The sequence below is a fragment of the Camellia sinensis genome, unplaced genomic scaffold, assembly GCF_055761805.1.
Source record: "Camellia sinensis isolate YWXY unplaced genomic scaffold, ASM5576180v1 Unanchor1, whole genome shotgun sequence".
Classification (NCBI taxonomy): domain Eukaryota; kingdom Viridiplantae; phylum Streptophyta; class Magnoliopsida; order Ericales; family Theaceae; genus Camellia; species Camellia sinensis.
In genome coordinates, this window is record NW_028128987.1 from 16,103,371 (window position 1) to 16,128,089 (window position 24,719).

The following is a 24,719-nucleotide window of genomic DNA, read 5'->3' on the forward strand; positions in this document are numbered from 1 at the left end:
TAAGTGTGCATAATTAAACAAAGCAAAAACATAACATAATCCTCTAATGTGATACAATCCAAGAAATATATTTATTTAATAGTCCGAACGATTCAGCAAAATTCTAAAATTGCTTTTAATCTATGCACTTTATTATAACGGCAAGCAATACACTCAATTCAATAACATATTATGATGATTATAAAAATTATTATCACTAAAATTGATAATAAATCAAAACATGCATATGAACAGCATATAAAATTACATAAAAGTTTGCACCTAACATATCACAAAACAAAGTGAGTGAGGGAGTCCATGATGTGCATACTTAGTTACGATTTAGAAATCAGGAATGAAATCTTCTTTCACACAACCTTTGACTTTTAACAACACAAAAAGAGTTTCTTTGATGCATAATGAATATGAAAGAGATTAGATGTACCATTCAGACACTGCCTAATAAATATGGTATGCAGCTTACAAGGTTGAACATACAGCGTATATTCAAGATAACCAACACATGCCGAGAGTTCAAACCTTATGAACAAAAAATATGTTGTTATGAATAATTATAATTATAATATAATAACAATATTCATAAATATATTATTATTCTAAGGTGTATTGATTCACAAACTAAAGCTCTGATACCACATGTAAGATTTAATAATACATGTAACCATAATAATAATGCGGAATTAAACTTTACAGGATCTTGAATTTAATACAACTCAAGAATAAAACGAATATACCTTTGTCAGCCATTGAATTAGAGAAGTTGAGAAAATACCCCTTAGAGTTGAACCTTTAATTTTGGCTCACCTTCTTCTCTCTGTCTCTCTTAATTAGGATGACTATAAAACTTAAAGTGATGGAAAAATACTCATGATATGAAAGGGGAGTCACCCATCCTTATATAGAGGAGAGAAGAGGGCCAGATAAACTCTATCAAAAGAATTCCTAATCCATCAAGGTTTCCTTCTTATCTTAGAAGAGTGATTATATTAAATTCTATTTACTGAACTTGATCTCAAATATTGGCTTTATCTATTTGTGGAGTCCAAATAAATTAAAACATGTAGAAAATATGTAGGCTATTGGGCCACACTAGAAAAATAAATCCAACAGTAATCTCTAATATTATAAGACCGATTCATATTGTAAGAAACTTTATGGTGTATTTGTAATTTGTTAAAAAATAAAATATTTATGTTTCATAATTGACCCAGAATGTTTGCGTAATTACAAAAAAAAAAAACATTCACTCAACATATAGGTCACCCTTAGTAAATTATTCAAAATAAAAGGACAAAATCGAAAAGAAAAGATGAACCTCAAGCAACTAAGCGGTTCTTATATATATATATATATATATAGGTATTTTTGTCATTTTGCTTCAGTTTGTCCTTATGGACAAACTATTCCTGCGCCTGAACCTTTGACCAAAGAAAATATAATTTTGGACTTTTGGCCCGAGCACCCAATTTATATTTGTGACATAATTACACCAATCTTTCTTTCAATATGGTTAAAGTTACCAAAATTAATGTCAATGGCAAGGACATACTGAAATAAACAAAGATAAATATATATTTTAGTAAGAAAGAGATGATACCATATTTTTTCATTCATACGACTAAATAATTTTTGATGAAAAACGGCGTAAGTATTATGTAAATGAAAACCTTAAAGGAGGTCAGTGTAGTTATATCAAAAATGCCTAACTAATTGTATTTTCTTCAAATTTCAAGAAAAATGACTGTAATTTACCCAAAATATATATAATGGGTTCAAATGTTTCTTTAATCCTTATTATTTTAATTTGAACAATTTATTCTTATACTTTGGCATTATTATTGATCAGTAAAATTTCATATTTGTGAAAACTGAGGAGAGGGGAGAAAAAACTTTATCCAATTTTAATCTACTCATTCTGTTCAAATTTTAGTTGTTTTTTTATTTATTTATTTGTACACCATGTGAAATTGACAAATATTCTAAAATTATTAATTTTAACCTCTAATTTGAATAGAATGAATAAATTTAAATTAATATATTTAATTTAATTAATAGGCATTAAAATAAAATTTTGATCAACCTATTGGAATTAAAAGTGTAGGTTAAAATTCAAATAAAATGTGAAGCCATTGAGGATGTGCCATTGCAATCCACTAATACAGACGGTCAACCAAATTTTAAGACAATCACTTTGGAACATTGTATTAGTCAATTAGATTAGTGGACCTATATTGACTATTTGACACGGGTCAACATTTTTTATTTAATATTTTTTTTTTTTTTTTTTGAAGAGCATGTGTCAACCTCTTAGATAAGGAATATTTTAAGAGTGATACTATTAGCACACTATCAATTATTTTAGTCATTTTATTTTTTTAAACCCCTACTTATAAATTGTAAAACTTTTAAATTTTATTTTTTCCCTCCAAATAATTCTAAAATTATCATTATAAAAACAGTTTACTCATTCAAATGCACACACCTACAACCCCTACAACCCAAAAAGCATCTCTCCCAAAACCCTAACAAAACTCATGACGATGGAATCTCCCAAAACCAGTGAAATTTTTTTTGGTGATTCAGAAGTTTTTTTTTTCTCTGTTTCATTATGAGATTTGTCAATCTGTTTGATTTTTTTTTTATTACCTTTTTCCACACACACAACACAACCTATTTTCATACTTCTCTGGTTGGTTTCTTGTCATCATCTATGGCCTCACTGTACTTGTATACTGTCTGTGTGAGCAAAACTGGGTAGGATTTCACCCACCAATCGACTCCCCGGTCAACCAACCAGTCAACCACCCAAGGGTGGTCCGACCACCTTTGTTTGTTTGCTTGCTTTTGCTACTGCTTCGGTTATCTACTCCCGAACAAATAAAAATGTTTGGGCTTGTATTCCCAAATTTCGGTCATATGTTTGGGAGTTCAGTTCTGAAAAAATGATAAACAATTTTTATTATTTTTGCCAATGTTTTCAAGAAATTTACCTTTATAAGGCTAATTTCCTTTGAGTTAAGAATACCATCAAAGTTATTAATCTCTTTTGGGTTTTTATTATTGTACTCCTCTCTTCTCATGAAGTTGTGATTGTTGAAAAAACTTTCACTAGTTGTCATTGTCGGAGAAGTGTATGTAATCAAATAGTTACCACCGTTGTCACCGGAATATTGCCGCCAAAGGATTTTCAAGGTTTTGAGGGTGTGTACGTTTGAAAGGTAGGATTTGGAAAAGATAAATGGGTAGTGGTGATAGAGGTGGGTGTTTTCATAAACCTTAACTCATGATGTAATGAGAGTGTAGGTTTATTTGTGAGATGAAGCGTCTCCAAATTATTAATATCCTTATTAGTAATTTCATTTGAAGTTATTATTGTAATAAAAAAAATATAAAAAAGCTAAAAAATGTAAGTCTAAAATAATTAGTGGGGTGTTATAATAATAGCACTCTATTTTAAATTTGTTTTTAAATTGTAAGAGACAATTTTTTTACTAATCAGGATATAATTAAAGATTTTAAAACAAAATACAACTGTAGGGGGGTTCAAGGTTAGAAAGATGATTAGAGAGGCAAAACTATATTAATGGTCCAACAATGGTGGAAGTGGTTGGAGAATGAGTAGCAACAACTATCTGGGAGTTGGAGAGTGTGTAGCTAGGTGAGGGTGAAGCAAGTGGGTTAAGAAGAAGACAATGGCAGTGCACAAATGGGCAGCATCTCCCCAAAATCCCCAAAATTCCTCTCTCTTGAACCTTGGGAAATCGGTCCTATTTATAGGTTTTTCCTTGGCGTCAAGAGGACACCAAATGGCCAAATAGAGAGAAGACATGTGTCCTAGAAGATCACATGGAATATTCTGCCTTGAGCCACCAGGCTGAAGGTGCCACGTGTCCCTTTGTATATACTGTGTACTATCTGTTTGTCTTCGCAACTACCTTTTTAAGCCTTAGCAAGTGTAGTTGCGACGGGAGTATTTGGCACTGCAACTCCCTTTTGAGCCTTAGTAAGTGCAATTACAACGGTGAACCTTGCCGCTATACTTGCATTCTCAAGACTCCATTAGCCTACTATCGGCTATGTTTTTGTGCTCACCTCGGCGAAACCTCCACCCTTAGCCACCTAACCAAAAACTCCCCAGCTTCCCAAGGCGAAGGCCACAGCCAAGCCTGCTATCAGCCATGCTGTGCCTTAGTACCAAGCCCAAGGGCGCTCTTTTAGTCCTATCTGTGCGACTAAGGCAGGTCCATGACCTAGGTAATGGAAAGGGAGTCTCTTATGCTCGGGCTACCCTGCTCCCATCTTTGCTGGATCGCCGCAGTAAACTGGTATCTCTAGGCCTGTTATCAGCTCCAACCAGTAAGTCTTGGGGCTTCCTATTAGTGCCAAGTTAAATGAACTTTGGGGCCTACTATCAGCACCAAGCATTAGCCTCTATTTGCAGAAGAAATCCTCTCTCAAAGGCTGCTATCACCTTGGCAGGATATTCCCTCTGCAACTTAGTTGTTGCGGTCGTAGTTACTGTGGTAACCATTTTTCGCTATGAGTTCAGATGGCAAGACTGACAATATTAAAGATGGCGGCGCCGACAGAATGTCTCCGCAACTTGGGCGCTGTAAGTACTGCCTCTGCAACTTAGTTGCTTTGGTTTTCTCCTTCCATCAACAATTTCAGACGGCTGTGGTACCGACATTACTAGAGATGGCAGCGGCACCGACGTTACTTGGAATGGCGACGCTGAGGCAAGTGCCTCCGCGGCCGCGAGTGTCTCCTCTGTGACTCAGTTTCTTCAGTTTTCTTTTTCCCTCAACAACTTCAGATGGCAGCTGAACCGACATTATTGGGTAATAGCGGCGCTGAGGTAAAGTGCCTCAGCAACTTGACCGTCGCAAGTGTTCCCTCCACAGCTTGACCGTTGCATGTGTTGCCTCTGCAACTTGACTTAGGCATTTTCCTTTGTGGAGTCCATTTGGAACCTTGGCAGGTCGGACCTGCTTCAGCCCACTGCTGGCCCACTTTCCCTGGGCTTTGGCTCATGCTCCTCCAGTCATTCATGGTCGCCTTAAAGGGATAACTCAAACGCTTAGATCCATACTTAATTTGGGGCATAATTTCTGACCCTCTACACAAACTAATAAATTTTATAAAATTATACGCACTATACACACTAATAAAAACTTTGTAACTAAAAAGACCATATCAATATAAATTATACGCACTATTCAAAAAATATATATAAATTATATGCAAAAGATATTTATTTATTATTTTCTCCTGGGACTATGAAATATTGAAACATATCTATGGAGGGGATTAACAATTTGGGATGTGGCATTAAAATCTAATCACATGTGGCATTAAAATCAAATCACATGTGGTCCCATTTGATTTGTTATATAACTAGCATATGCCCATGCCTAGAGGCACGGTGCAAATAATGTTGTGATCAAAATACAATTGTAATTCATACGTATCATATTAAAACTTATAGAGTCTGTAATATGTTTTGACAAAAATATTGAAAAAATATAAAGAAATACTATTCTTTTTAAAAAACTTAAAACAATTTTATTCATACCACACGTTTTACAGAACTCGAATAAAATAACAATGAAATTACCCAGAACTCTTGTGATGCAGTCCACGAAAAAGCACCGAAATACTCCCACTGCCAGTAAACAAATAATTATTTTGTTGTTTAAAAATTTCAATAAAAACTAACAATTATTCCAATTGATATATATAATACTATCAAATAAATAATTATTATGTTGTTTAAGAATTTCAATTTAATAGTTTGTCCAACAAACAATAAAAGCTAAATAAATTAAGATTCTAAAAATAAAAATAATAATAACTACAGTATTGTGATTTTCCAGAAGTTGTGAAATTTCCGGACCCCCTTCCCGGGTTGGTGGTGGGTCACTCAAAGCTTCCTCTTTTTTTTTTTTTTAAGACTACACTTTCTATCGCTTTTCTTGCTTGCTTTTTCCATCTAGCCGATCACATTCCGCCCGCATATCCTTGGCAACAACTATAATTTATCTAGCAATAGATTTTAACACATTCTGATTTTAACACCTTCAAACTATTGATTTATGGGCTGATAAATAGTACAAATCTAATTTATGGTGAGTTTGATAAGTATAAAATTTTGATTTATCGTAAAGTATGGGTTTCTAATCAGGTAAGTTCCCAGGGTTGGTTTGGAGGTTTAAAAATGTATCACCCATAAAAATTAAAAAATGTATCACCCATGAAAGTAATGTGTCACCCTAGTGTATACCCGTGTCTAAAAGAAATAATATAATTAATTATAAGATTAAAATATAATTAAATTTAAAAGTATTGATTTAAAATGTAATTTATCAAATTTATTGACTTTAACATGAATTTTGTGTATGCCTAGGCACGGGCATACGAAAAATATTTATATTATCAAGCAAAAACACCACAACAAAGGCCCGTCACAAATTTGCATCAAGGAAAAGAAAAAAAAATGAATTAATCTGTAAGAAAAACCTCAAGTAGTCCCCATCTAGCCCAGCAACTATTACAGTTTTCCCATCATGGTCAGCAACCTTGCAGCAAAAATCATAAAGGTCGCCAAAAAATTGAGCTTCATCAATGCCAATCACATCCAGCTGCCAACATGTAACCAGCATTTAGAAGATAATAGAAAAAGCATTAAAAAAAAAAACACTCCAAACTTAAATATAGGACTGCAATGGTGTTAATCATGAATAGCATTTGGTTTTACATTTTAAAAAATAAATAAAAAAGAGAGCCTAAACAGCTAAGAAAACTTGTCTACAAGTTAAATTAGGTCACATATGGTTTACCAACACCAATAATTAGAAAAGTAACTTGTACAATGTCAAGCCACAAGAAACAATCAAATTCTTCTTACATAAAACCATGAAGATGATAGTAACATCAGTTCAATATCACTTACAATATATCAAACACATCCAACTTATGAAGCTACCAAGCCCATAGAACAACTGGGACACCATAGACTGAACCAAAAAAAAAAAATTATAAAAAAAAAAAAACACAAATCAAATGGTTCAAGTTTGAAATACCTTGGCATAAGCCTCATCTCCAAATTTTTGCCTAAATGACAACAGATCCGGCAACGCCCAACAGGGAAACTTTGCCCCATCATGTGTCACCACCGAGTCAACCACATATCTCGTATCCTTGCTTGACTTTATTATTGCAACATTTCTACATTTACATGGTTGGCCCCAAAATAATAGTTAAAATAAAATAAAATTCTTTATGCATCCAACATAAACTTAACAGATTGTTATCATCTACAATTAATTAACATTAAGAATTTCTTAACTACATAACACCATAAAAGTGTTGAGAATAAATTGCAAAAATTAAATTACAAATCAGAACCCCCAACTTTACAAATCTGGGTAAAGCTTATATCTCTAGCTACTTCTCAGAATATCAGAATTAAACTCAAATTCACGAAATTAACAAAGTCAACAAAGTACCTGCCATTGTTGCCCTCAGATTTGACTCGACGAAGGAGAGCTGTTGTTTTTCCAGCGAACATTGGCCCAACAATGGCGTGAATCTCACAAAAATTCAAAAACCTTCTTCTCATATTATATAGATTTCTTATCATATTTTCTCATCTCTAAACACAGTAATTGGGTCTCAAGTGAGAAAATAAGATAACAAATGAGATTATATGTAACATTACTTCTTCTTTCTTTTTTTCTGAATATATAGCATTGCTGATTCTAATACAGCCAAGGGGGGGTTTCAATTCAATTGAAGTGTTGTTGTTCCAACCATGGCCAAAACCCAGATTGATCATCAATGGCACAAAACATGTTGGAAAAGCTTTCTTCTTTGACAGCATTTTGATGATCAATGATCTTGTGGTCAGGTTGTCTTGATGAAGAAGAAGAGTTTGGGAAGAGGTGGGCCACGGCAGCAGAAGTGGGCCTGGTGATGATGGAGGGTGGAAAGAGGGGTCAGCTGCTGCTTGTTGGAATAATTGGATGGCCATGATGATGGTTTGATGAAGGGCTGTCCATGGCTGGTGGGGTCCTTGTTGAGATGTCTAGCTTGATCTCTGAGCTATTTTCACTTCTGTTGCTGCTTGAACCCTCTATCTCTTTGTTTAGGTTTATTGATTCTGTTGGCTCTCTGTTTTTAAGTGCTATTATCTGCATTCATTCGATTCAAAATCAGGAAGTTCGTTTTTTAGATAGGAAAAATCAAGAAGTTTTGGATACATAAAAACTGATTATAGCATCGAACATAAAATATATATGGAATAAAATGCAATGGTTCATGAAAATTTATCTTGAATATTATTCTAAAAGTGAGTGTGCGATGTAAATTTAAAGTTGATAGAATGTAGATCACACACACTCAAAATAGATGTAGACTATTGATTTTTTTTTTTTTTTCTATGTGATTTTCTAAAGTCAATCTTCTGGATTTGTAGCATTACTATATATGAAAGACAATTTTTTTTTAAAGTGGGCCTCATCAGCGAATTTTATAAAATTTTATTTCATTAATGCATGCTTTATGCTCTTTTCTATGTTTGCAACAGAATGGAATGAAAATCAACAACTATATGGGTGAGTTTAGTATAGTCTTTTACTTTGGAAAACAGAAAATAGAAGTTGACTCAGAAAATTTGCTTGCCAACTGTTTTTGAAACTTGAAGTTTTTTGAAAAAATCTTATTTGAATTGTTTTTTAAATTTTCAAAGTTACTTCCACAAAAAAATGAAAACAATTGGTGTTTTTGAACTACTCATTGTTTTTGTTTCTGAAAACTTGAAAAACAGAAACACCCAAAATGACGACCATAATTATGGCTATCTAAAGTGATTCAAATTGATTTTTTTTTTCCTCTTCTTAATCAATCCACCCAAAAAAAAAATACAAAAACAAAAACAAAAACAAAAGAAAAGAAAAGTTGCTTACTCAATTGGCAATAAAGAAGGGGAATTTTGTCCAAACTAAAATCTAACAGTTATCAACACATGCATCTTCCCAAAGCATCAAAATAATTTTGGAATTAATTCCCTTTGGTTTTGTTTTCAAATTTTGTTTTAAAAAAAATGATCTGAAAACTTTGTTTGGCAATTTCTAAAAACACCCGTCTTTTAGAAAAACACTTTCAAAAACTTTTCCAAATTTTCAACAGTTGTTTTCAAACAAAAACGAAAAACGATGAGTGTTTCTGAACTCCTCATTATTTTTGTTTTCGAAAAAACAAAAATTTCGAAAACCATACCTCAGCTTGAAGTTTCTGGTTCTGAGATTGGAGAGCATCATTATCAGCCTTGATAGCATCAAACTGTCTCTTAAGAACATCATAGTCTTTCTCTAACTGCTTTGTCTTCCACCTAGCCCTCCTGTTCTGAAACCATATAGCTATTTGTCTTGGTTGCAACCCAAGAGCCCTTGCCAGCTGCATTTTCCTCTCAGATTCAAGCTTGTTTCCCAACTTAAAGTTCTTCTCAAGTGTTTTCACTTGTTCCAAGTTCAGTCTCCTCTTCTTCTCGCCAGCTTGTGACCCATCATCTGATAAGTCATCTTCAACCCCATTGGTTTCATGATCACACACTTCAATGGCTGAAAATGACATAGATCTCTTCCCCAGAAGTGATGCAACACCTGCAAATTGCCACCACCATTTAAAAATTCAAATCCTATATATATCAACTGTATTGGGATACATATCAGTATTTATCTGCTCATATGTATCAACTGATATATCGATGAGTAACATTTTTGGAAGTTCAAAATCTCAATATTCATTCCTCCCCCAGTTGGTTAAGTGTTTTTATTCCCCTTGGCCTTATTGGAAAGTTGAGGGTTCACCTCCTAACATCCCTGTGAATACGGCAGGCATGCCGGAGAACAGCTTTTCCAGATCCTCCCTGCCACGAAGAAATCATTCTACATGAATAAATTTTGCCCATGGTTCTTACTGGAAAATAAATTCAGGCGATCATCATGGCCCAATTTGTGTATCATTGGATGTAAGCAAAAATATAAAAATAAATAATTCATTTCATTAGACAACGGTTTGTGGTTTTTAATACAAAGAATCATTTTATACTATATTCTATAGAGATTGTTCCGGCAATGTTGACAAAACTAAACAGCCAATAAGTCCTTAGAGAAATACCTGTATGGTCCATCTCCAATAAAAGCAATTCGTGCCTCCGGTATCTGGTCTATGACACTGTTCAATCATACATCCCAAATGTCAATGGTTACAACTTATAATAATTATGAAAAAAGCATTATTCCGTCAATATTTTGCAAGTAATATTTCCTAAATTGCAAAAGCAGAAAATACTTATCATTTGAAATAAAAGAGCAGTACCTTTTGAGTAAATCCAAACTCTTCTCAACTCCTAGTCGTCCAACATGGACTATCAATGGTCTCTTGGGCTCCCCATTGCTGATTAAAAAAAGAACAATATATTAACATTTGGAGGAAACTCATATTACATGGCAATGAAATTTTAAGGATTGAAAGAAAGCCATACCTTAGTCTTATTCGCATTTCTTGAGCGCGATATTTGGGATGGAAGCTTTCGGAATCAACACCCTTATTCCAGAGACGAATCTTGTTACCTGAAAATAAACAAAGAATTAACATGGATATGAGCTGCTATTTTCAGAGAAACATTTGAAAAAAATAAAATAAAAATTCAAGCAGAAGCATAAATGTCAAATTCTGTTATGTGATCAATGTGAAATTTCAGAGAGTTATCTATTGGGCGATGTTCATTTACCTGTTGTTACCCTAGCCGCTTCAAGCTCCTTTGCAAGGGCAGCTGATGGAACCAGTGTAAGATCAGCGGCCTTATGAAGAAACTCTGTTAAGAAAAGAACAAAACTTTCATTTATCAGTTCACAAACACGAAAAGTCAGAATCCATGTGAAATTGACAAAAGTTCACGTACTTCTGACCCACCACATAGGTTTGACCAGCCAACTAAAGGTGTATCTTGGTATGTATCTGCAAGTCAAAATAGGAATTGGGCTCAACCCTTGTGGGGTGGCAAGCACACTGTGCAATTCCCAAAGATGATATGAAAAAAATTTATTGATACAAAGAAATTTTGTTTGATAAAATTTGATATGTATCAGCAGATTTTATTTTATAACAAATCAAATGTTGATCAGAAATAAAAACTACATAGAGATTAAAAAGTGAACTTCGAAAGATGACTAATTTAACAAACATAGTGTAGATGAATTTACAGAGATACTGTGTTACTATGCATCACAATCAAGATCAATATTCCCATAGAGAAAGCTCAAGCAATTCATCAGAAACCGTCAAAACCACAAACAATTAACTAAATTTTCAGCAATTAAAGCAACAATTGGATGATCCACTTGACTGACTTTAATTGGATTCAATTATAAATGCACACATGCCTCACATGCAATGGAGAATTCAAAAATGTTGAGTCCCATAAATAACCACCTAGATTTTTCAGAACGGGCATCGTCATTCTAACGACACGGATGCAAAAGAAAATGCATGCATAGATATATATATATATATATACACACACACACACACACAGAGGGGAATTAACCTGAGGGAGGAAAGAAGCGAATTGGGGTGTGGGGATAAGAGAAAAGCAAATCTGTGTAACTTGTTCTGAATCTCTCCCAACTTTGTCTCAAACTCTCTCTCTCTCTCTCCCTCCCTTCTCAAAATGGCAATGGGTCTGTCCTTCACTCCAAACCTCAACTCAACAAACAACAACGGTGGAGGAAAAATGCGTGTTTTGTTGTATTATTTCATCAAATTGAGCTTCTACAGTTACTGATTTGTGTAATCGTTTTCAATTGGACCACATCAACTGAAATTAGAACCTTCAGGAACTAAATACATGAAAATGATAGTTTAGGGATGAAAAAAATAAATAAATAAACAAAAATTGGTGATAAAAGTTTGAAATTAGCCCTTTGGGAAAAGTAAAGAACTGTAGTAGGTTTTGTTCATAGCAAGTGAGTTGTGTGCATTATATAATAGTATAAAAGTATAGATATATAATATATGTATATGTTTATGTTTCTATCATATAATATATGTAAAAGTATAGATATATAAACTGAAAGCTGACCTAGGGTTTTTACAGCTGTAATTCCATTAAACGCCTACAATGAACCAAAAAAAATTCAGAAAAAACTCCACCGTTGTGATACAATACGCATACACCAACACCAAGTGATAAAATCGTACCTTGCCAAGTGATACAATACGCAAACACCAACACCAAGTGATAAAATCGTACCTCGCATTTTTCGTACAACAACAACGGTGTCTGATACAATACACCAATTTATTAGTAACCCTCTTTGCCTCCAAATTCAGAAAAATCGAAATCAAAACAAACAAAAATCGTACCTTGCCAAGCATCGATAGCAAAGAGGCAAAGAGGGTTTCGGTGAGATCTGTTGCGAGGAGGAGAGGACTGAAGTGATAAAGGGGGATGAGGAAGAGGCTGTCGTGCTGGCGGTGGTCGAGGGATCTGTTGAAGAAGGAGAAACAGACAGGGTCCTACGAGGGAGAAGAGAGGTGGTCGCGATGGCAGTGGTCGAGAGGGTTCTGTCGAAGAATAAACAGAGAGGGAGAGAGAGATAAAGAATGAAGGAAGAGACGTGGGTGAGAGTAGAGAGGGAGAGAGAGACGCGGGTAGGTGAGAAGGTTAAGGAAGAGAAGTGTTTGGGCGGGAAATAAATAATTCAAAGCCATTGACATATACTGAAGATTGATCTCAGCCGTCCAAATTAAATGTATCTATGAGACATTTCTATACATTTTCAAAAAATCTCTTGCCTTATTATATAGATGTTTATCTTATTCTTGTGATTCCATTTGATTACTAATTTTTCTAATTTAATCAACTATATAATGTTTGTTTTTTTTGTTTTTGTCCATCTGATTACTTGTTTTAACAATTTTTTTATTTTTTATTTTTTTTTAGATAGGTTACTTGTTTTAGTACTTGAATGTTTGTTTGTTATGTTGTGGTCACATTTTGTTATTCTTATTAGTATTTTTTTAATTGTTATGATTGACAAAATGTTATTATTTGAGTTAAGAGACTTTTTTTGTCACAACTCAATTTTGTTTCCAAAAGGGAGATAAGTGTGATGATTGGCCAGTAACGCTGTAAACTATCAACGGCATCTAAATGAGACAATTTTTTTTTCATAAATACTAATAATAGATAGATAGATGCATATAGAAGATAGATAGATAGATAGATAAATAGATATATATTTATATATATATATATATTGTATTAATAGTCATGGTGTTTAAATAAAGCTATAAACGAAGTCAAATTGAATAGTAAATTACATAAATTTAATTTTAAATTTTAATGAATTTTAAAATATATTTAAAGGTGAATTTTTTCTTTTCTTTGAGTGAATTGTAAACCAACTTTATTTGAGTCAAACTCTAATAATTTAATTTTTTATAATACATATAAATTTATTGAGTCAAGTAATATCATTTAGTTTCGAAACAAATCGACTTTTAAAATATATTTAAAGTTAATTTACTTACATTATAAATTAATTTCAAATAGATTTTTAACTCGATAAACACAAATGAAATTTAAGTAATTTAACTCATTTTGCAAGCTTGTGTCTAAAAACTTTAGAAGACAAATATGACCTACGGATTTTTTAGATGTCCTATTTTACAGTTGTTTGCATAGGTCCTACTTTATTTGAAGGTCTTGTTAGTTTTTATTTTATTTTTTTTCAAAAATTACCACACATAAGTGCGCCTAGCTCAAAGAAAAATTATTAAGTGATGCAGGTGCACTGCATGATAATATTATCCCCCAATGATTAAACACCATGTCTCCATCTCTCAACACAAAATCATGAGCCCCATTCCACCAGTCACATCTCATTTGTGGCGATATTGGGGTATTTCCTAGGAGCACTAAATAACTTCTCTTAATTGAAGTGAGTACACTTCAAGATATTGATGTAACATTGTTAGCTATTTTGACCCTTCAAATGTGAGGAATGTAATTTAAGCATGCCAATAAAGATTTAAAAAGTTCTTATAGATAATAAATATTAATTTTTATCAAGCGATTGTGTTAAAGTTCTCTTAACTTCAATGAAAATGACTTTATTGTGTTATGTTGAAAAAATGAATCAAAATTTTTAACTCAAATTCATAACAGAATGGGAGGGAGAGACTAGGTAGAATTACAACTGATTAACTGAATAAAAAATTACAAAATGTTAACTTTAGTAAGGATAACTTCGAAGCTTTTAAACCAGCCAGTTTTTGAAATTATAAGACTAATCTACTCCTACGAAACGTAAGTGTAATGCGTAAAGTGTAGAAATTTAAAGACAAATGAAATTGACCAAGACGTAGTGTCTGAATTTGGTCGGGGTCTCTTCCGTCATTGCTTATATCTATATATAGCCTTCTCTTAGCGCCTTTGGAGCAGTTAGGCCGTTTTCTTTCACCATGATCTCCTTCATTCTCGTTACTTTTTAGGGTCATACTTATTTCTTTGTGCGTGTTTAACTACTAACAACTGCTTTCTAGTAACTCATTCTCCACATCTCTCCCATATGCCGCTTATCATACTTGTCGGTTGAAGATTTACATTCGTAGCTCATGTGGGCACCTTCGAAGGTGAGACTCTTCAGTATTTGAATACCCTTTGCTTGCTATGTGTCGCCTCCGCACTAGATGATTTAAATGTGGTGTCAACAATCATTTACTTTTATTTTTGTTATTTAAAAATTTTAAAATTTCATAACTTTTATTATATGCAATCATTTTTAATAAAAATTATATATTTGAAATCTACAAATGAGATTTATCAAAATAAGATCAATATTGAATATACAATTTTGTAAAAATAAAATATTAATTTTTTAGTTGTACCAATTTGAGAATTTCTTAGTTTGCGAACTGAATTTTTTTTAGGCTTTTTCTAGTTTTAAAATTGAGAAATTTTTGTAGTTTCGCAAAGTAATGTTCTATACAGTTGTTTCTACAAGCAGTTATTCTTTTATTTTTGAGTAAAATACAAATACATCTCCTAATGTTTGCTTAAAATACAGCCCCTGTGGTTATAAAAATTACATTTCGCCCTTTCAAATATCTAATCACATAACAAATAACTCATTTTATCAAAAAATTATCAAGTCAATTAACAGTGTTTAATGAGATTAGAATTATATTTCAATTAACAACTTAGATAATTTTATTATATTATAGGAGAATAGTTAGGAATTTTATTTTTTCTATTAATTATATAAATAAAAAATTATGACAATTGAGTATTTGTAATTTTTAGAATCACAAAAGGCAATATGTATTTTAAACAAATCTTAGAAAGTATAATTTTAATTTACTCTTTATTTTTATATTCAATATTGGTCTTATTTAATATATCTCGAGAAGTAGAATCTAAAAATATAAATTTTATATATAAAATAAAAAAATAATCTGACCACACTGCCTACTTAGTAACCAGCTGGAGAGCACAGGCAGAATAGATGGCTTCAGCAACCTGTGACAGAAAGAAAAGGCTCCGGCGGTGGTTCTTCCACCCGGGGGCACTCCGACGATCAAGTCAGTATATCTCTCAAAGATAATCAAGTGCAAAACTTAATATTCAAAACATAAATTGCATACCTTAGACCCACGGGGGTGCCTCTCTTTTATAATATATTCAATCCAAGTCCTACTAGAAGTATGACTTCTATGAACTCCAATTTAGTGCTTACTTTGGACTCTTTAAGAGATAAAGACAAACTCCCTAAGAGCTTTATCCTTATCTTGGTTAAGTCCCCTCTTCGTCTTAGGACTCTTGTCCATTATTCGCTTATCTCGGATTCCGATATCTTCAGAGTTAACCTCGGCCTCGTCGAGATCATCTCGGCGTCACGACCAGGACACGTGGCACCTCGGCTGACACGTCGGCGTCACCATGCCACGTGTTGGTATTCAGAAAATATATCCCCACAACTGCCCCCTAGGTTCTATTACCTCGGCATTCTGAGGTGATGGAACCTATATCGATATTTCGACGTTTCTTTTCTGAGTAATGGCTTAAAAAACCGTTTAGCCGAGATAATCCACTTCCAGCCGATGTATTCTCTTCGGAGAACAAGGTTTTGAACGTACTCTCCCACGCGCATGAGCTTTCATGCATATCTAACCGTTCTTTTTACGTGTATTGTCTTCATTGGAGCGTGTCTGTGACGCGCCTGAAAGCCGTCTATCATTTGTCTGCACCGTCTGACGCGTGCGTTGCTCTAGGCGTAATAAATGCCCTATTTTTGCCGCCGTTTCACGTTTTTGACAAAACTTTTCCTTGCCTCTTTCTTTCTTCACTTTTTCATTCTGATTTCTTGCTCTTTCTCTCTGCAAAAGCTCTTTCGAATCTGCCATTGTTCTAACTCGAAGTTCTGCGATTTTTTGTCCCTTCACCTTAGCAAAGTTTCCTCCGTTTCGTTGTGCCTGCAATCGTTACTATTTCTCGGCGTCATTCTTTCCGACTTCATTTGTTCTGGTAAGGCCCTGTTTCCTTTACTCCCAATTTTTTATGTGTTTTTACCTTTACTGCTTTGTTGCTCGATTTCTCTCATATTTTGAACATTTGCACTGTTTCAACATTTTTCTTGCCATAATTCTTGACCTTTATCCCTTTGTATTCTTCGTGTTTCTGATAGTCCATCTTTGTTCTTGAATCTGAAACTTCGTCTTTGTTTTCTCTTTTTTGTATCTGTCCCAGATCTGTGCCTTCGATCTTGATCTTTATAGTTCTTAGGCTTGGGATTTGTGTGTAGAACCTTCAAATTTTAGGAAAAACCGAAACAAGCCTTATCAGTCCTTTCCTAGGCCTTTGGCAAGGTCTTTGCAATCCTTCTAAAACGCCCATCTTCTGAAACACACTCCTTTTTGTTTAGGCCGACGTAATGGGTATGTGGAGGCATAGGGTAAATACCCCAACAAAACTTGAATACTTTAGGCAGGAATTCTCTATCCCAGCCGATGTTCACCTTAAGCTAGCTGGGGACGGTGATACCATCATGCCCACAGACCATACGATGCCCTTTCCTATAGTTGCCTTTACTGAATGTGGACTTCGGCTTCCACTTGATCCCTTGTTTTGTGAAGTTCTTTATTTCTACAAGCTGAACCCCATGCAACTTACCATCAACTCCTATAGGGTGATTAACGGTATTATAGCTTTAGCTAGGCAGGAGAATCTTAGGATCACCCTGGCCGACCTTCAGTACTGTTATACAATGTGTCCCCTCAACCTGAAGGAAAGGGGCTTTGTTTATTACCTTAAGCCGAGGTCTACCGAGTTCAAAATTGTTGCCGACTTCCCAGACTCCAACAAGGGGGCTGGGGATGACTTTGTTATCGCTTCGGGAAATTGGGAATTTGGCCCAGACGAAGATGTCCATCTTTACCCTCTTCCTCGATCAGTTAAAGAGGGCAAGGGTAAGAGCCCAGTGCCAACACTTAGTTGTTTTTATTTAAGTCTTTAAAATTTTGTCTGTTTCTAATGTCTGTTTGCTTGTCCTGCAGATCTTCATCAGCCACCAAAGAACTTCCGTCAATCCTTCTTCCCTGGAAAAGACTTAAAGAAGCTTCTTGGTCTTCCTATACACAAGCGCAAGGCTCCCATGTTGTTGAACTTCATTCCGACATATAAATCCACATTACCTGACGTCCCAAAAAAGAAGAAAAAGAGTTTTTCCCCACCAACTGCCACAACTGTAACCGCGTCTTCATCCCGAACAGATCAAGGATCCACCTCTAATCCAGCCGATCTTCCATCCATTTCGGCCCCCTACTTAATACCAATTCCAGAACGCAAACGTCGACGAAGACTTGTAAAGACTGCCGAGATGGTTCGTCCAAGGCCTGTCGTTCAAGATCTTCTTGCCGACCTTCCAACCAACGCTGATGCTGTACCATCGCATGCGATGCCCCCACCAAAGCCGAAGAGAGTAAAAAAAGCTCAGCCCAAAGCCAAGGCCACTGATGCCGAGGCGGAGGATGTTTTGCCTATCTCTCGACTGGCTGAGAGCAAAAAGATTACCTCTGCTTCCACAAAAAGATCTGCTGAGACCCAACCCTCGGGTTCCACACAATCAAAGAGGCCAAGGTCATCGTTTGCGACGACCTCGGCGTCGAAGAAGCCCGACGTTCCATGGGCCCCTGAACTAACTCTGGAGGATAGGCCTATTATGGCCAGTGAGAGTGCCGACGATATTAACGTTGGTGTCGCCCTCAGCACTGCTCTTCTCCTTTCGAAGGATTTGAACCGAAATGCTAAGCTTAGTGAGTATGAGAATTATGCTCTTATGCTCCAACACTCCGTTCAAGTAAGTGTTCCTGTTTGCACTTGTGATTCTTCCTTCTATTTCTTACTGAGAATATTTTCTAACACTTCTGTTTTTCTTTAGGCCATTCAGCACACCCATTCATTTTCAATGCAATCTTTTGAAAATCGGCAAAGATTGGTTGATATGAAGAGGGAAGCATCTTCCATGAAGAAGGAGATCAAATCTCTTGAATTAAAGATGAAAAAACTGGAGGACCAGGCCGAGGTTGCGACTAGGGCCCAGCAGATGGCTGAAGAGAAAGTGGAGTCTGCTGAGGCTATCCGAAAAGTAGCTGAAGCTGAGAAGAAGGAGGCCGAAGCGAAAAAGGCCCAGGCTAAGAAGGAGCTCCAGCAGGCTCTGGCCACCAAGGAGGCCGAAGTCAAAGAGGCTGATGAAAAGGCCTATGCCCAGGGTATGGCCGACGTCACAGAGGATCATAAACTTCAAGTCAGGCAGGCATGCAACAGGGGATTTTCCCTTGGTTGGATGTCCCTGATAAAAAAAAACTTGATCTCCCTGTTGACTCGCCCTTTCGTAATGCCGATGTCATTCCTTTACCATTTCCTCCTCCAAGTCAGGTTGAGGACGAATCAGAGACTGAGGCTGATGCCGAGGATGAGGATGAAGGGAAAAATGATGATGAGGCCTTGGTGAGGAAACCCAAGGATGCTCCTGAAGCTAAGTCCCCTCCTCCTGCTGAGCAAGTGATGGATTTAACCTTGGATGAGGAGGGTGATGAGGTTAAGGAGGCACCCAAGGAAATTGCCATCGGGCAATTATCATCCGACCTTCTTTTGGCTGAAAGAAATCTGGACAATACGCTGGCTGAGATTGATGCTGAGATAGAAGCAGAAAAGGTTGCCGAGGACGTTCCACCAGAATCGTCCGAGGTCCCAGTCCCTGCAGCTGCTAATACTGAAGAGTCTTGATTAAAAATGTCTTTTGTACTTTTTTCCTTCTTTTTCTGTACTTTGCGCTTTGTACTCTCTTTTAATTTCTGGACAATGCAAAACTCTTTTTTATGGCCGACGTAGCTTTTCCAATATGTATCTGTAACTGTCCTTTCTATGGATGTTTTTAATCTTGTGATGTTCTGTTGATTGCTTCTGCATAGTTCTATACTTAGAAATTTTTGCATGCTTTTTCATTTTGCTTCCTTTGTGCAATCTTCTCGGGGTTACATACCTCGGGTTTGACTACAAAACTTTTACTTCGGCAAGATACCGACCTGCAAACCTTAAATTTTAACAAGTATAAACATATACTACTTAATGTAAACTTTGCAAGTTTCTTCTTCAAGTTTCAACAAGTATTAAACAGCGATCTCCGTCTAACCTACTTGTAAATTGCTACAAATTTCAACAAGTGTTTAAACAATATACTTAGCCTTTACTTCAACCTGTAAATTTCTGTATACCTCAGCGGGTGATCATATGTCGGCTTAACATAAACTTGTAAATTGCTACAAATTTCAACAAGTGTTAAGCATCTTCCTTAGGCTTAAGCAACACATATATTGCTATGAGTACTTAAGTAATAACCTCGGCTTAACTTCAACTTGCTACAAATTTCAACAAGTGAAGATAAGGAATCAGCTTATTTCCAACTTGTAAATTGCTACAAATTTCAACAAGTGAAGATAAGGAATCAGTTTAATTCCAACTTGTAAATTGCTACAAATTTCAACAAGTGAATTAAGGAATAATTTCGGCTTAACTTCAACTTGTAAATTGCTACAAATTTCAACAAGTGAAGATAAGGAATCAACTTAACTTGTAAATTGCTATAAATTTCAACAAGTGAATTAAGGAATAATCTCGGCTTAACTTCAACTTGTAAATTGCTACAAATTTCAACAAGTGAAGATAAGGAATCAGCTTAATTCCAACTTGTAAATTGCTACAAATTTCAACAAGTGAATTAAGGAATAATTTCGGCTTAACTTCAATTTGTAAATTGCTACAAATTTCAACAAGTGAAGATAAGGAATCAGCTTAATTCCAACTTGTAAATTGCTACAAATTTCAACAAGTGAAGATAAGGAATCAGCTTAATTCCAACTTGTAAATTGCTACAAATTTCGACCAATGAATTAAGGAATAATCTCGGCCTTTTCTTTGCCCCCAATGTGAACCTGAGTTTGACTTGGGTTCACATTAATTATGTCTTCAATAAACATCAATGTATAACTTTATCAATCATATGTGTTGAAAGAATTCTGAAAAGTCTTTATTGATGATATCGGCCAAAAAATGATGTACATCTAATGATAGAAAAATTTCAAGTTACAAGTATTCCAAGGTATGGGCAATGCTTTGCCCTCATTGTCCTCAAGCTGATAAGCTCCATTGCCTAATACTGAAGTAATTCTGTAGGGTCCTTCCCAGTTTGGGCCAAGCTTGCCTTCCCTGGGATCCTTCTTGTTCCCGACGACTTTTCTCAGGACTAGGTCGCCGACTTGAAAATCTCTTGGATTGACCTTCTTGTTGTAAGCTCTGGCAAGCTGTTGCTGGTATACTGCAAGCTGAATTGCAGCTTTCTCTCTTCGTTCTTCCAACAAATCCAGATCTCGGGCTAAGAGTACGTCATTGGTGCCATTCTCTACTCCCTGGGTTCTGATCCCTGGGATGCCGATCTCCAATGGGATGACTGCTTCTGTGCCATAAGCCATGGCAAAGGGGGATTCTCCTGTTGATCTTCTTGGCGTAGTCCGATATGCCCAAAGTACGTTGGGCAACTCGTCTACCCACTTTCCTTTTGCTGCCTGCAGCCTCTTCTTTATTCCATCCAGAATTACTTTGTTGGATGCTTCTGCTTGCCCATTGCTTTGAAGAAAACTTGGTGTTGAGAAATAATTCTTTATTTTGAATTTTGCACAAAAGTTCTTGATGAGTTTGCTATCAAACTGTGTTCCGTTGTCGGCAACTATTGCTCTTGGAATCCCAAATCTGGTGATAATGTTTTTCCATATAAAATTCTTGACGTCCACATCTCGGATTTTGGCAAGAGGTTCTGCCTCTATCCATTTTGTAAAGTAGTCTGTTGCTACCAGCAAGTATTTTCTCTGCCCAGTTGCCTGGGGAAGTTGTCCAATCAGGTCCATGCCCTATTGGGCAAACGGCCAAGGGCTGGATACTGGGTTCAGGTCGGCAGCTGGCTGATGTATCAAAGGTGCAAACCTTTGGCATTGTTCGCACTTCTTCACATAGGCTTCGGCATCCTTTTGCATGTATGGCCACCAATACCCCTGGGTAATGGTCCTGTGGGCTAATGATCTGCCCCCAGCATGGCTTCCACAAATTCCTTCATGAATTTCGTAAAGAAAATCTTCAACCTGTAAAGAGTGTACGCACCTTAAAAGCGGCCCAGTGAAGGACCTCCTGTAGAGATGGCCTTCTGCTGTTAGATTGAATCTAACCGACTTCAGTCTGATTTTATGTGCTTCCTTATGGTCTTCTGGCAGCTTCCCCTCTTTTATGAATGCAATGATTGCATCCATCCAGCTTGGTCCCAAGTCTACGCACAATGCTTCTTGTTCGGTGCTCTGTTTATCTATGCTCGAGGCCGACATGTAGTCGATCATAATTGTCCTTGTTTTTCCAGTTTGAATTGAACTGGCTAGGTTAGCCAACGCGTCGGCGTGGGTGTTGTCATCTCGGCTAACTTGGAGTAATCTGCAGTTCTGAAATAGTGCTGCCAATCTGATGACTTTCTTTGCATATGCCGACATTCTTTCGTCCCTGGCTGCAAATTCTCCTGTTGACTGGTTAACAATGAGTTGTGAATCACAAAAAATAATTACCTCATCTGCTTCTGCTACTGCTGCTAGCTTTAGCCCTGCAATTAATGCTTCATATTCTGCCTCATTGTTTGAGGCTTTGAACCCCAAACGGATAGACTGTTCTACTATTTCTCCATCTGGAGATATCAACAGTACTCCTGCCCCTGCTCCCTGGCGGTTTGAACTTCCATCGACGAATAGTCTGAATGAATCGCCGATGTAGATGCTGCAGGGTCTGAGCTTTTCCTTCTCTTGCTTTTTTGTTTTTGGCTGGGACTCTTTTTGCTTGTTGGGACAATGCTCATCTTGGCTCGACGGAGCCTGACGTGTGATGGTTTCAGGTGTGAGTTCTGCGACGAAGTCGGCCAAAACTTGACCCTTTATTGCTGTTCTCGGCCTGAACTCCAAGTCAAACGGGCCCAGGGTTACAGTCTATCTTGCTATCCTTCCTGTTAAGTCTCCTTGTTGCAACAAGGATTTCAGTGGGTGCTCTGTTAGGACCACAATCTTGTGTGCCTGAAAGTAATGGTTCAACTTCTTTGAAGCCATTACTAAGGCCAGCATTAATTTTTCCAGTGGTAGGTATCTTGTTTCTGCGTCGGCCAAAGTTTTACTTACGTAGTAAACAGCCTTTTGCTCCCCTTTTTCCTCTCGGATTAGTACTGCACTGATTGCGTGTTCTGAGACTGCTAAGTACAAAAACAGTTCCTCCCCTGGTACTGGGTTGGAAAGAACCGGAGTTGTGGTCAAGTACTTTTTTAGGTCAGTTAAGGCGGCTTCACATTCTTCTGTCCATAGGAAGTCTGTGGCTTTTTTCACCAGGTTGAAGAAGGGTCTGCACTTATCTGAGCTTCTGCTGATGAATCTGTTTAGGGCTGCGGCCCTTCCAGTAAGCATTTGAACTTGCTTTGCCGATGTCGGGCTCTGTAGTTCTAGGATGGCCTTGATTTGGTCTGGGCTGGCCTCAATGCCTTTTCTTGTTACTAGATACCCCAAAAATTTACCTGATCCAACTCCAAAGGCGCACTTCGAGGCGTTGAGTCAGAGCCGATATCTTTTGAGTATGTCGAAGACCTCTTTTAGGTCGGCAAGATGGCCCTTTGATTCCTTGGTCTTCACGACCATATCGTCGATGTAGACTTCTACTGTTTTGCCAATCAGGTGCTTAAACATCTTTGTCACTAACCTCTGATAGGTTGCTCCTGCGTTTTTCAACCCAAAAGGCATTACCTTGTAACAGTACAGGCCTTTAGGGGTGATGAACGCGGTCTTCTCCTCGTCTAGAGGGTACATGGCAATCTGGTGGTACCCTCTGTATGCATCTAGAAAACTCATTCTTTCATGTCCTGAAGTAGCATCTACCAGTTGGTCGATCTTGGGCAGAGGAAAGCTGTCTTTGGGGCAGGCTTTGTTGAGGCTGGTAAAGTCTACACAAACCCTTCATTTTCCATTCTTCTTTTTTACTACTACTGTGTTGGACAGCCATGTTGGGTACTGAACTTCTCGGATGGCCCTGGCCTCCAGGATTCTGTCTATCTCTTCTTCTACTGCTTCGACATGCATCAACGTCGGTCTTCTGGCTCGTTGAATCATAGGTTTTGCCGATCTGTCGACGTTCAGTCTGTGGCAAGTGACCTCGGGGTCAATGCCAGGCATTTCGTAAGGTGTCCAGGCGAACACCTCTATGTTTGCCCTCAAAAAATCTTCCAGTTCTCTTTCTTCTTCTCTAGCTAAGCCTGAGCCGAGAAGAAAGAAGCGCTCTTCGTCGCCCTTTTGGACGAAAATTTTTTTTAGTGCCTCTTCGCACTTTTCGGCTGGTTCTTTCCCGACGTCTTCTAGGACCTCCATGTCCTCATCTTCGACTTCTGCTTTCCTTGGCTCCTGTATACTACAGGTGGACTTCATTGCTGTCATGGAGCAATTTTTTGCTTGCAGTTGATCTCCTCTGACTCCTTCAATCCCATGCTCTGTTGGGAATCGTAGTAGTTGATGCAACGTTGAGGGAACTGCCCCCATTGCATGCAACCACGGCCTTCCCAAAATGATGTTGTATGGTGAGGGCGTGTCAATTACCAGAAATTCCGTCTTGATCTTCTTAGTACCGGCTTGTACTTCCAAGCTTGTTGCGCCCAGTGGCCATGTCGGCGTTCCATTAAAGCCGACCATCGGGCCGCTGGATTGTTCTAAGTCATCAGGGTGAAGGCCCAGCTCCTTGTAACATCTGACATACATGATGTCACAAGAGCTGCCTTGATCTATTAGGATGCGTTTCACTTGGCACTCCCCTACCTGGAGGGATACTACCAAGGCATCATTATGCGGATGTTGGACTAATTCCAGGTCGGCTTCAGTAAAGGCTATCATCGGCCCTTGGCATTCTTCTGGCCGATGTCTCTTCTCCCCGACTTGGTAGATATGCTGTAAATGTCTTACCCTCTGGGTCTCCCCTCTGACTTCGTTTTCGTTGACCCTTGAGTGGATCACATTAACCACCCTCGGTCCTCTTGCTTGTG

At 36.9% G+C, this 24,719-nt stretch overlaps 1 protein-coding gene and 1 pseudogene across 2 annotated transcripts; both read right to left on the reverse strand.

The window, feature by feature from the left end:
- Positions 1 to 4,284: 4,284 nt before the first annotated feature.
- On the reverse strand, positions 4,285 to 7,621 carry LOC114258933 (thymidine kinase a-like). Its single transcript, XM_082910632.1, has 4 exons — positions 7,509 to 7,621; positions 7,083 to 7,227; positions 6,520 to 6,641; positions 4,285 to 4,408 (listed from the first exon to the last, which is right to left on the reverse strand). Exons 1-4 carry the CDS (start codon positions 7,619 to 7,621, stop codon positions 4,285 to 4,287), a joined length of 504 nt encoding a protein of 167 aa, XP_082766758.1.
- On the reverse strand, positions 6,515 to 11,515 carry LOC114258932 (homeobox-leucine zipper protein ATHB-13-like; annotated as a pseudogene). The gene is made up of 7 exons (XR_014357552.1): positions 10,796 to 11,515; positions 10,547 to 10,634; positions 10,180 to 10,458; positions 9,870 to 9,928; positions 9,280 to 9,662; positions 7,509 to 8,192; positions 6,515 to 6,641 (listed from the first exon to the last, which is right to left on the reverse strand). The product of XR_014357552.1 is annotated as a homeobox-leucine zipper protein ATHB-13-like (transcript).
- Between the last annotated feature and the right edge of the window lie 13,204 nt (positions 11,516 to 24,719).